Source organism: Myiozetetes cayanensis, unplaced genomic scaffold (assembly GCF_022539395.1).
Source record: "Myiozetetes cayanensis isolate MyiCay16 unplaced genomic scaffold, myiCay2020 scf31, whole genome shotgun sequence".
Taxonomy (NCBI): domain Eukaryota; kingdom Metazoa; phylum Chordata; class Aves; order Passeriformes; family Tyrannidae; genus Myiozetetes; species Myiozetetes cayanensis.
Window position 1 is genome coordinate 1849708 of NW_026087533.1, and position 12379 is coordinate 1862086.

A 12379-nucleotide genomic window follows, 5' to 3' on the forward strand; every position below is an offset into this window, starting at 1 on the left:
TCCATCTGGAGCTCTTAACAGAAATGAAATCCTACCTGACACTGACTTGGAAAACCCCCTGTTCATTGATTTATTTTTAAGAGGAAGTGTGAACAGTGTCAGGTATTGAAATCCTAATGAAGATTTTTTTCTTACTATATTTAAGAATCCTTGAGTAAAACAGACCAAGTGGGTTTTCTATAAATAGTGGGAATTAGTGTGAGTGAGCTGCAGTTGTTCGGTAGATTAATCATCATAAACAGCTGAAATAATCTTCAGGAAGGTTAATTCTTACATTTAGGAATCACTCAAAGTAGTTCTTTTAAACCAGAATCTGTTTTAGTCCAGAAGAAATGCTGAAGATAATTAAATGGAGATGTCTGGCAGGGGATACACCCAATTTAACTGCAGCAGAAGGGCCTGTAGCTCTGCTAATCTATAACAGAGAGCTGTATGTTAGAAAAATACACAAATTATCATCACTGATGTTACTTTCTTCTTCCTGTCAAGCAAAGTCTTTGGAATCAAATGCAAATTAGATTATCAGTGGGGCTGTCAAAAATAGCACTGGGTTGACAGCTAAATAGGGCTGAGTGAATAGGAAGATTTGAGCTGTGATATCAGGCTGAAGGAAAGTCTGGGAAAGTGGAGCTTAGGCACTGTGGAAATTGCTCTGGATTGGGAATGTGGCTGTTGTACAAACAGCACTTTGTGCGGGGTTAAAGAGGGTGATTTGTTTGAAAAAACAGAATTGAAGAGTCATTTTAACAGTTCTGTCAGTAAAGAAAAAGGAAGTGTTGGGAATGAAGGGCAACAAAGAAGGAATTGTGGGACCTGGGGAGCTTCACTGCTCCTTTTCCTCAGCACAGCCATCAGACCTTGGGAATGGGGTGTGGGGAGCCAAGGCAGGGGTTGGTGGTTGTTGGGAGGTGGGTCCTGGAGGTGAAACAGGAGTTTACAGGGCTGGAGGCTGAGCTGCTGACAGAGGATAAGGTTGGGATGGGTTTCCCATGGGAGGTTGATGGTCAGTGGTGGGGATGTGTCCACCTATGGAGCAGGGAATGCTGTCCATGAGGCCTGGCTATTCCCTCATCCTGGCTGCAGCTCCCGCTTGGAGAGCAGAAAGTCAGAGTAATGAAATCCTGGAATGGTTTGGGTTGGAAGGGACCTCAAAGCGCATCCAGTCCCACAGCAGGGACACCTTCCACCAGCCCAGGTTGCTCCAACCTGGCCTTGGACACTTCCAGGGATTCAGGGGCAGCCACAGCTTCTCTGGGCAACCTGTGCCAGGGGCTGCCCACCCTCACAGGGAACAATTTCTCCCCAGTACCCCATCTAACCCTCCTTCAGTGTGAAACCACTAAATTTAAACCCATGGTGCCACCTGCTTGCCCAGGTGAAAAATCCCACCTGTGAGGGCAGTGGGCACAGCCCCAAGGCTGCCAGAGCTGCAGGAGGCTTTGGCTGATCCTCTGGGGCACAGGGGGATTGTTGGGGTGTCTGTGCAGGGCCAGGAGTGGGATGGATAATCCTTGTGGGTTCTGGATATTCTGTGATACCTCAGGTGTTTTTGCCACTCTGGCAGGACCCGGAGCTCGCTGGGGACGGACCTGACCATGACACAGGTTCCTAAATCCCACTTTTTGTGCTTTCCCCTCGCAGATCCGGCCTCACATCGCGACCCTGCGCAAATACACCTACGGCAAACACATCCTGGCCAAGCTGGAGAAGTACTACATGAAGAACGGGGTGGACCTGGGGCCCATCTGTGGCCCCCCCAACGGCATCATCTGAGGTGGCCCCACCAGAGCCACCCCCGGCCCCCACAACCAGCAACCACCAACACCCCAATTCACACTAAAAATCCACCTCTACGGTTGCTAAAAACAAACAAACAAACAAAACAAAACAAAGAAAAAGAAAAAAAAAAAAAAGCAAAGCCTTTGTAAATTTCTTTAATTTTATTATGCATAACATGTACTAATTATTTTTTTTAATTAACTAATTGCCCTGCTGTTTTACTGGTGTATAGAATACTTGTACATAGGTCTCAGATGTACATGGAAGGCCACATTTTTTTTGTTCACTGTTGTATCTATATTCCAAATGTGGAAACTTTCAGGGTGGTTGGTTTGAAGAAAACAAACAGGGGAAAAAAAAACAAAAAAAAAAAACCCACAACTTTTTAATTCATTTGCCTGACGGGCAACATTTTGCAAACACTTCTTTGGTTTTATTTTTTTCTCCTTTTAGTCAAAAAAATCAGCCAGAAGTTTGAATTTCAGTTAAATGACCCGACTCATTTAACGCTGTTTATAAATACTAAAAAAGACAAAAAAAAAAATTCAACTTAAAGCTTGGGTTTAAAAAAAAAAACCAAACAACCAAAACCAAGAAAGAAAATCCAGTTTTTAAAACTTTTTAATTGCTTTCTTTCTGATTTTTTTTTTTTTTTTAATTTTATTTTATTGGTGAGTATAACATGCTGAAGGAGGGAGCTTAGCTGGCGTTTTGGGGGAGAAAAACACCCAGAGTGGGTTTTTAAAGTGGGGGGTGGGGGTACACCTGTTTACTGCCTCCTCTGGTCTGTTCACCTGGAGAGACACAAATTTGATTATTTAGCATGAGGAAAAAAAAACAAAAAAAAAACATAAAAAAAAAGAAACAAAAATCCAACTCGGCTTTGGTCTTGCTTCTATAAATATATAGTGTATACTTGGTGTAGACTTTACATATATAAAAATTTGTAGTATTTTCTTGTTTTGATGTCTGATCTGTATCTATAATGTACCCTAGTAGTGGAACATACTTCTGACTGTACAATTGTACATTTGTAAACCTCTGTAATGTAAATGTGGAGAAGTTTGAATCGACATAAAAACCCGTTTTTTGGTAAGAAAACAAAAAAAAAAAGAATTAGCAAAACCTGTGCATTTCAGTGTATATTCACACCTTTTATGGTCGTAGCATATAGTGTTGTATATTGTAAATTGTAATTTCAACCAGAAGTAAATTTTTTCTTTTGAAGGAAATGTTCTCTTTATACAGCCTAGTTAATGTTTAAAAAAGAAAAAGAAAGAAAAATAAATGCTTGGTTTTATTTGTCACCTAGTTGAACGGTAGCGATCCTTTCTAAATGTTCTACAAAACTGATTCAGTTCCAAATAGTGTTTTTTTGACTCTTACAAAGTAATGTTTTGCTTATTTTGTGACAGTAAGAAACAAAAAGTGCAAAAGTACAGCCCCCCCCCCGAGTTTTCCTTACAATCAGAGTCCCTTTTCACCTTGTAAAGTGTGAATCACCTTCCCTTTTTGTACAGAAGATGAACTGTATTTTGCATTTTGTCTACTTGTAAGTGAATGTAACATACTGTCAATTTTCCTTGTTTGAATATAGAATTGTAACACTACACGGTGTACATTTACAGAGCCTTGTGTATATTTCCAATGAACTTTTTTGCAAGCACACTTGTAACCATATGTGTATAATTAACAAACCTGTGTATGCTTATGCCTGGGCGACTATTTTTTGTAACTCTTGTGTAGATTGTCTCTAAACAACGTGTGATCTTTATTTTGAAAAATACAGAACTTTGGAATCTGGCTTTGGCTCTAATGAAAGGTTTGCTTGGAGTTGGCAGATTCCTCTGATCTCCCTGGGTGAGCAGGGACAGCCCCCAGGGAATGGCTGGAGCTGTGTCAGGGCAGGCTCAGGTTGGATCTCAGGGAAAGGTTCTTCCCCCACAGGCTGGTTGGGCACTGGAAGTGTCCAAGGCCAGGTTGGAGCAACCTGGGCTAGTGAAAGGTGTCCCTGCCCATGGCAGGAGTGGAACTGGATGGGCTTTGATGTCCCTTCCAACCCAAACCACTCTGAGATTCTGTGAGAATCAAGAGCAGAGCAACCTCAAACCCATCACTGCTTCCCATCGTGTCCATCCCTCCTCCTGGGGCTGGGATTTGTAGGACCCACACAAACTTGTGGCACCTTCAACCTCCTCCTCTGGCAGCAAGTTGGGAGTGAACATCCACTGAGTGTTCCTTGGCCATTCCAAGCCCAGCAGCTCTGGCAGGAAGGGGCAGGGAATCATCCCCTGCTGCCCAGGTGATGCCCTGACATCTTCTATTCCCCTAATTCCCTGTCCTGGGGAAGCTCCAGCTCTGCATTTCATCCCCTGTGTGAACAGAACCCCTAAAATTGACCTTTCTTTCCCACCAGTTTTCCCCATCCAGGACCATCCCTGTCCCTGTGCTGCACTTGGGCAGCTGCTGGACTTAAAAACCCTTTTCCAGAGGGGCTGTCTGGGGAATCCCAGTGAGTCTGAGCGCTTGTACAAACAGGGTGACACACTAACCCACACTGGGGTTCTGTTCTCACCCCTGAGCTTAAGTTCAGCAAGAGCTGACTTGGGCTTTGACACCATCTCTGCCCAAGGTTTGAAGCCAAGCTGTGATCCAGCATCGACCCCCGGTCCACAAAGGTCATGGGCACCTGTTTTTTGGGGGTCTTGGAGCTCCCTGAGGGTCTTTGAGCTCCTCACCACCTCATTTATCTGGTGCTGGTTGTGGAGCTCAGCCAGCAGCAGCCTGGCTGGGGGTTTGGGGAAGGACATGCTGAAACCAAGGGTTATAAATCTATTTTTTTAAAGTTTAATTTAGCACTGAGTGTTTACCTGGGGTGTGAGGCTGGAGAGCGAGGTGAGTCTGCCCAGGGCCCGTGTTCCTTCCCCCCAGACCCCCGGGGTTTTGGGGTCAGCCCTGGGCACCTTTCCCTCCTGCAGAGGTGTTGGAATGGGATCAGCTCTCATCCAGAGCTTTGGACTCCTGCTCCGTGCCTGGCCTGGGAGGGAGGGTGTGGCGGCAGTGCCAGAGCATGGGCACGGCTGGGGGTGAGCCTGGGGGTGACCCTGGCAGGGTGACAGAGGGGACATGGCCCGGGAAGGACACGGCTGGGTCACTCAGTGCAGGGGTCTGTCACCTCAGCCAGGACACATCACATCAGCCAGGGGCCGTCCTACGAGCCAGGATCCATTCGAAGTCCCAGGATCCACCACATTCCCCAGGACACATCACATAAACCAGGATCCACCCACACAGCCCGGATCCATCCCATCACCCGGGATCCACCAGATAAACCAGGACCCACCCCCAGCTGGGATCCCCCGCCACTCCCTCAGACCGAGGGAACACTCCCAGATCCCGCTGCCCCCGCGGGCTCGGCGGGGACAAGGATGCGGTGGGGACAAGGACGCGGTGGGGACAAGGACCCGGTGGGGACAAGGACCCCGTGGCATCGCCTCCGTCCCCGCGCCCTCCCCAAGTCCCTCCCGTGGGTCCCCTCAAAACCACTCTCGGCGTGAAAATCCCCCGTGGGCCCCCCGGGCCCCCCCGTCCCGGTCCCTGCAGGGGTGGCCGCGGCCACGGCGGGGCGGTGCAGCCCCAGCAACGCGCCCGGCCCGGCCCTGCCGGCCCCGCTCGGGGACCCCCCTGCACCGGGGGACCCCCTGCCTTGGGACAAGCCCCTCCGACCTGCAACCCCATTGCCCTGGGACCCCTCTACCCCCCCTCCCCTGCCCTGGGACACCCCACTGCCCCAGTGACTCCCAGTGCTCCAGGACCCTCCCAGCCCCAGGGATGCCCCCCCCCTTCTCTGGTCCCCCTCCCGGTGTCCCAGGGACACTCCCTACCCCGGGGACGCCTCCCTTCCTTTCCCCGGGCTTTGTCCCCTCTCCCCCGCCCCTCACTTCTCGCTGGTGTTATTTATGCACTTAAAAAAAAAATTTAATTTGGATCCTGCTAATTACAGAGCAATTAAAACCGAGTCAAGTGACTCAGGTGGGGGGGCCCCCAGACCCCTCCTTGATGCTTCCCACCCCTGTGGAGAGGGTTTCTCTGAGTTTCTAACTGAGGGGCAGTGGGAGGATGCTCAGGTAGGGGGGTGGGTGGGAGAGCCGTGTCCCCCCTCCCCCTGGTCTGGGGTCCAGCTCCATTTTTGACTGGATTTGGCTGATTTTCCCTCCTTCAACCCAGTAACTCCCCCTGTCCCCCCTTGGCTCCCTCCCAGGGTGTATTTTGGAGGCAGACGAGGGGGTTTATGAGACTCTATTTTTAGGCCTTTCACAGGGAAAGAAGGAATTCCACGTGTGTGAGAAATGGCTCGTTCCCATCCCATCCATCTGTGCCCTGCCCTCCCACAGCCACCACTGCCAGGGTCCCTCGGGGTGACCAGACCCCCAAAGTCACCCCAGGGTCACCCAGGAGCTGCTTGGAGGTCACTGTCACAACAGGACACAGCCCTGTCCCCTCATCCCACCGTTATCCCAAGTTTTTCGAAGGGGGAAACTGAGGCACGGTGCTGGGGCTGGGTGAGCTGTTGGCACGAGTTCCAGAATGCCTGGAGGTTTTCCCACTGCTGGGTTGTACCCCTGGGGTGGCTCCAGCCCCAAAACCCACCCAGGGGGGTGACCTGTTTCCTCAGCTCCACCCCATCTATCCCTGTGTCCCCTTAATCTGCCCCAGGTGTCACCCCATCTGTCCCAGTCCCCCTCACCTGCCCCTCACCCTCCTCCCATCTACCCCTGGGTACCTCCAGCTGCCCCCTAGACCCTCCTGTCTAGCCCTGGATCCCTCCCAGTTTGCCCCAGTGACCTCCTTTACTTCCCCCCCTGTATCCTAGCTACCCCTGCCCCCTTCATCTGCCCCAGATCCTGCCCCATACATACCCCAGGGTCCCCCCAATCTGCCCCAGACCCCCCCATCTGTCTCAGGTCCCCCCTCAATCTGCCCCACACCCCTCCATATACCACTTGGACCAGCCCTCCATCTACTCAAGGGTCCTCCCAGTCTGTCCCAGTCCCCTCCATATGTCCCCTGTGCTCTCCCCCATGAACCCCAGATCCCCCAATCTGCTTCACACCCTCCACAAATCCCCCCAGACTCCCCTCCCACCCATCTACCCCACACCTCCCGGAAGCCCCCCCGCCTCCTCCTCCGTTTCCCCAGGGTCCCCCAATCTGCCCCATTCCCCCATTTGTCCCTCAGACCCCCAACCTCCCCGGACTCCCGCACACCCCACGCTCCTCCCCCGCCCCCCAGGATGCTCCCCCGCGCCACGGCCGTGCCGGGGCGGTGACACCGGGCGGGAGGTGACACGGGGTGGCCCCCAGTCCTCCCCTCCTCCCCTCCCCGGGCCGGGGCGGCGCGGCGGCGGCGGCGGCGGAGACGGACCCGCACCCACCGCCCGCACCCACCGCCCCGCCTCCCGCGGGCGGCGGCAGCAAGCGCCCTTCCCGCCCCCGCCGCCGCCTCCCGCCGCCTCCCGCCGCCGCCGCCACCGTCCTTGCGGCAGGAAGATGCCCGGGAGGTGCCGCCGCCGGCGCCCCGGGGCTGCGGAGCCTCCCGGTGCCGCTCCTGCTGCTGCTGCTGCTGCTCAGCGCCCGCACCGCGCTGGTGAGTGCGGGGGACTGGCGAGGAGCGAGCCGGGGGCACCGGAGCGGGATCAGCACCGAGGAGGTCAGGGAGGATCGGCACCGGGAGGGGGTCAGAGGGGGATCGGCATCGACACCGGGAGACGGAGGGACGGGAGGGTGAGGTGGGATCGACACCGACACCGATCGGGCGGGGGGCACCGGGCGGGGGCGAGGGGGCACCGGCGCCGGGAAGGGGGCGGCGGGGATCGCAGCAGGAGGGGCGTGAGGTGGGAGCGGGATCGGCAGCGGGAGAGGGTCAGAGGGGATCGGCACTGGCTCCGGGAGAGGGATGAGGTGGGATTGGCACCGGCACCGAGAGCGGGTCGAGGGGGCACCGGCACCGGCCGAGGGAATCGGCAGCGGCACCGGGCGGAGGGCGAGGGACGATTGGCATCGGCACGGGGAGGGGGGTGAGGTGGGATCGGCACCCAGCGAGGGAGGGGGCGCGACCGGCACCGCACGGGGGTCAGCGGGAATCGGCATCGGCAGCGAAACCGGGAGGGGAGCGGCCCCGGCCCCGGGCGGGGGCTCAGCGTGTGGATCGGTACCGGCAGGAAAAGGGGGGTGTGGGGTGGGACCGGCATCGTGCACGGTCTCTCACCGGGCAGGGGCACCGGGGACCTGGCACCGGCATCGGTACCGAGCGTTCATCGGCAGCGGGCGGGGGGCACCGGGCTGGGGGCGTGGGGGGGACCGGCACCGTGCGGGGTCTGGCAGCGGCACATGCGGGTGGGAAAGGGGGCGCGGCACCCGCCCTGGGACCCGCACCCGCCGTGCAGGGGGTCCCGGACATGGGGGTCCAGGAGCTGCCCCCGGCTTTGGGGGGCTCCAGGACCCACACCCTGCTGGGGGGGACACCCAGCTCCCGAGGGGCTCTGCTGCCCCCCACCCTGCCCCTGCCAGCCCCTCCCTGCCCGCACAGCCCCCAGCCCCCATGGCAGCACCCGGGGTGCCCCTCCCGTGCGACCCCCGGGCGGGGCCGGGCAGGGTGGGGGCCGTGGGAGGGGCTGCGGGCAGGGTGGGGGGCCGTGGGGAAGGGGCTGCGGGCAGCTGCCGTTTGAAGGTCGTTGGGAAACGCGCCTTAAAAACGCGCCCTGCCCTGAGAGAGGGGAGAGGGAGGAAACCCTCTCCTGCTGCTTCGGGGGCAGGACGAACTGCAAGGGTTTTGCCCCCCCTGCCTTCCCATCCCCAGGGGTGATGGGGGCAGATCCAGCCCTGCCTGCGCAGGCAGCGCTTGGTTTTCCCGGAGAACAGGAGAGGGTTCCATGTGGCTGAAGGAAGAGGCTCTGTGCTTCCTCGTGGCTCTTCCAAAACTGCTTCTCCCCACCGACACGCTCCGGCTGGGAGACCCTCCGTGGGAGCCACCCAGCCCTGCCTGCACCCAGCCCTGCCTGCACCCTGCCTGCACCCAGCCCTGCCCTGAGCCGTGTGTTGGAGCATTTTTGGGGAAGGAGGGCGCTGGTTTTGGGGTGATGCTCTACAGGAAGGACCCTCCTGCAGCCAGAAGATGCTTTTTCCACACACCCTCCACAGCCCAGGAGAGCGTGGTGGGGAGGAAAGCTGCCTCCTCCTCCTCCTCTTAAAGAGAGGGGAAGAAGTCTCAGGGCCTGGCTCTGCACTCAGAGCTCGTCCCCCTCCTCCTGAGGGTCTGGTTTGAGGGTTATTTCTTCACCCCCTATTTCTGGCTGAGGGGTGTTCCCAGCAGCAGCACTTCCCCTCTGGAATAGAGATACAGCTTTGGTGTTCCCGAGGAAGCTGCCGTGGAGGGGACAGGATACACTCAGCTGGTACCTCTGGCAAATCCACTGGATCCAAGGGCGCTTTGTTCAGCCCAGTATTGCCTTTGCTGTTGCTCCTGGGAATCCCACACTCCTCCAGCAGCTCCCCCCGTGGCTGGGTGCCCACGGTGGGGAGAGGTGAGTGTGGCTGTGCTGGGATCTCCAGCGCCCTGGGTGGGTGCTTGTTCCTCCCCAGGTGAGCTTTTCCCCTTCCCCCTTTGGGCAGCTGTAGTTGCTGGACGTGGCCCAGGCGGTTGTCGGTGTTTGCTGAGGGAATTGAGGCAGCAGAGGTCACGGGCTGGTTCAGTGCCAGGATGGGATTGGGAGCCTGAGGGATGGAGGAGGCTGCTTTCTCCCACCAGGATGGGAGCGAGGCCTCTCCTCTGCCCTTCTCTTCCTGAAGCTTTCAAATCGTCCGTTGTCGTCGGATGAGGACTCGGCTTCTCCCCGGGGGTAGGGAGCAAGGACCTGGCACAGCTCTGGCACATCCCAGCCACTGCCTGGATAATGGCATGGGGGTTGGATCTGCCCACCCTGCTGCGGTTGGTGCCACAGCCCCACTGGCAGATCCCAGGCCCTGCCAGGGAGCAGAGTTTGTTCAGTGTTTGCACTGCAGAGACCGGATGAGCGACTCCAGCTCCGCTGGCACCGAGCCTGGGAGCTCCCTGGGATGAGCATCTCCCTGTCCCCACCCCGGGGAGCACAGGAGGACAGAGGGACAGGATTGCAGCCTCGGCTCGGGGACCTGGCGTTGCTGGAGCGTTTCAAACTCTAACGACTCTCCCGGGACTCAGCGCTTCCCTTTGATCTCCTGTGATCCCTCCTGGCCCTGGGCTTGGGGAAGCTGGGATGGATCCCGCTGGGATTGGTCCCTGTAACCCTTTGTGTGCCTCCAGAGGAGGCTGCAGGGTGGGAGCTGCCTGTCCTGGTGGGACCTCCGTGCTGGCAGCGGGTTTTCCCAGGACAGGTTTGGTTTGGGCTGTGAAGCTCTCGAGCTTTCCCTGCCCGTCCCTGGTCCTGCCAAACCATTCCCTGCCTCGTCCCCTTGAGGCTGGATACAGAACACCTTGGGAGAGGACAAGGGACACCCAGGCAGGAGCTGTGCCTGTGGTGGGGGTGAGATCAACCTCTTTTCAGACACCTGAGGATCCAAGGGTGTGCTGTTCTCTGGGGAGAACTGGCTGCTCCCCACCCTGCAGACCCTACACTGGCTGGGGGAATTGCTGCTTCCTCCTGCTCCTCTTCCTCCTGCATGCAGGACCTTGGATGCTGGAAGGTCCTGGGGCCCGTTGGGGCAGTGCAGGGGGCAGGACAGTGTGCTCTGCTCACGGTAATTACCGTGCTGACGAGCTTCACTCAGCCAGGGAGGCCGTGGATGGTGCTGGGGAGGGTGGGGGGTGCACCCAGCCCCGTGTGCCACCCCCCTGCCCGGGGTCCCCCAGCCCTGGGTGTGGGGTCAGGGTGCTTTGTTGTGGCCTCAGTGCTGGCCCAGCCCCAGCTGAGGGATCAGCTCATCACCTTAATTACTGAGAGCGTTGATGAGCTGTAACCTCTGCACAGGTCCTGGCCACTCGTGTCCCTGATCCTGGAGCAGTGCCTGGGGTGGCTCCAGGGCCAGCCTTGTCCTGCTCTGCTTTGCAGGATATTGGGAAGGTGCTCTGGGTTTAGTCCTGGACTGTGTTTGTGGGGCCCTCCCAGCGAGGGTCACTGTGGAACGACATCCCTTTCTCCTTACAATGCCTTAAAATCCACCCTGGGCTCAATCCTGGGGGATAGTGAGGAACACAGGATGCAGAGATGCCCCCTGGGCCTGCAGAGGATGGGGGTGAAGCCCCCACTGCGCTGCAGAGGATTTGGAGGGGTTCAGAATCTCCCACATCTCCAGGTCCCACACGAGGGGTTGGGTGTTCACAGGCCACTCCTGCTCCCACTGTGTTTTCCAGTGGTCTGGGCTCAGCAGCTCCCTGGCATTGGGACTGAGAGGGAGGATCTTTCCCTTGCAGGGTTTGTGGGTGCTCTGGGGTCAGTTGTGAGGTGTCACGACTTTGCAAGGACTCAGCCTGGCTGCCGGGGGGGGGGTGGATTTGAACTTCCTGGTGTGAGCTGGGGAAACACAGGGTTTAATCCAGCCCTGTTTGTAGGAACATCCCAGCTCTCCTGGTCCAGCCGTGCTCAACCCACAACTCCTTCCTCTTTCACGGACAAACCAAGGGGAAAAAAAAATGTAAATAAACAAATTAAAGCGTCCCAGATCGTGAAGCAGCACAGGGTCCTCTGGCCACTCCTGTCTCAACCTGTGTGTGTGACAAGTTGGAGTTAAATCCCCGAGTGTCCCTGAGGCTCCTTTTCCCCTTGGAAGGGTGTTGGGAGATGTGAGCCCTGGGAGACCCGAGCCAGGCCTGCGGAATGCCCAGCCTGGAACGTGAGCTGGGTACCAAACCCTGGGAGCTGCTGGCAGGGCAGGCACCGAGCCCAGCAGGGAGCTGGGAGCTGGGAGCCCTTCCCCTCCTGAGCCTTTAAAAGCTCTCAAATAGTTCCAGGCCGGGGCGTTAATTCTGTCCCCCTGTCCTTGTCCCTCTGAGCACTCCCTGTGCTCAGAGCCGGGTCTGTCCCATCCTTGCTCCCTGCTTGGCCTGGGATGTGTTTTTTTTGCTGCTGTTCTGCTCCTGGGTGCACAAACCCAGCGCTCAGCACCTCTGCAAACCAGGGGGAACAGTGATATGGGGGGAGAAACCCCCTTCAACACGTGGTTTGGCATCTTCTGGGAGCGGCAGAAGATGTGATCCCTGCATCCCACGGCATCCCACGGCATCCCCCTTCCCTCCTCATCCTCCCCACTCTGCTTAACAGCAGCACGAGGACCCTGAGGAGCTGCTGGAGAAGGATTTCTCCTCCAAAGCAGGTGATGCCACTCGAGCCTCTCCCGGGCAGAAAGGGGATGTGCCTCTGTTCCCCACTGTTCCCCACAGTTTCCTCACTGTTTTCCACTGTTTTCCTCTGTTGCCCACTGTTTTCCACTGTTTCCTCACTGTTTTCCACTGTTTTCCTGTTTCCCACCCCGGCCCCAGCAGGAGCTGCTGGTCCCTCCCTGGATGCGGTGCCACAGCGTGTGTGTGGAGGGAGGAGCAGAGGTTTTTCCCAGCTTTTCCAGCCTGG

The 12379-nt window shown here is 56.9% G+C and overlaps 2 protein-coding genes across 8 annotated transcripts in view; both read left to right on the forward strand.

The window, feature by feature from the left end:
- Positions 1-3582, forward strand: part of PUM1 (pumilio RNA binding family member 1) — a 75237-nt gene extending 71655 nt beyond the window's left edge. For all 7 annotated transcript variants that reach the window (XM_050326121.1, XM_050326123.1, XM_050326124.1 and 4 more), the window contains exon 22: positions 1642-3582. In XM_050326121.1, coding sequence (XP_050182078.1) covers positions 1642-1773 — 132 coding nt within the window. In that variant the 3' untranslated portion in view covers positions 1774-3582. The remainder of the gene's footprint in view (positions 1-1641) is intronic.
- Positions 3583-7176: 3594 nt separating this feature from the next.
- SDC3 (syndecan 3) overlaps positions 7177-12379 on the forward strand; it is a gene marked incomplete at its 5' end in the record, with an annotated part of 44793 nt that continues 39590 nt past the window's right edge. The window contains one exon of the mRNA XM_050326091.1: positions 7177-7425. Coding sequence (XP_050182048.1) covers positions 7177-7425 — 249 coding nt within the window. The remainder of the gene's footprint in view (positions 7426-12379) is intronic.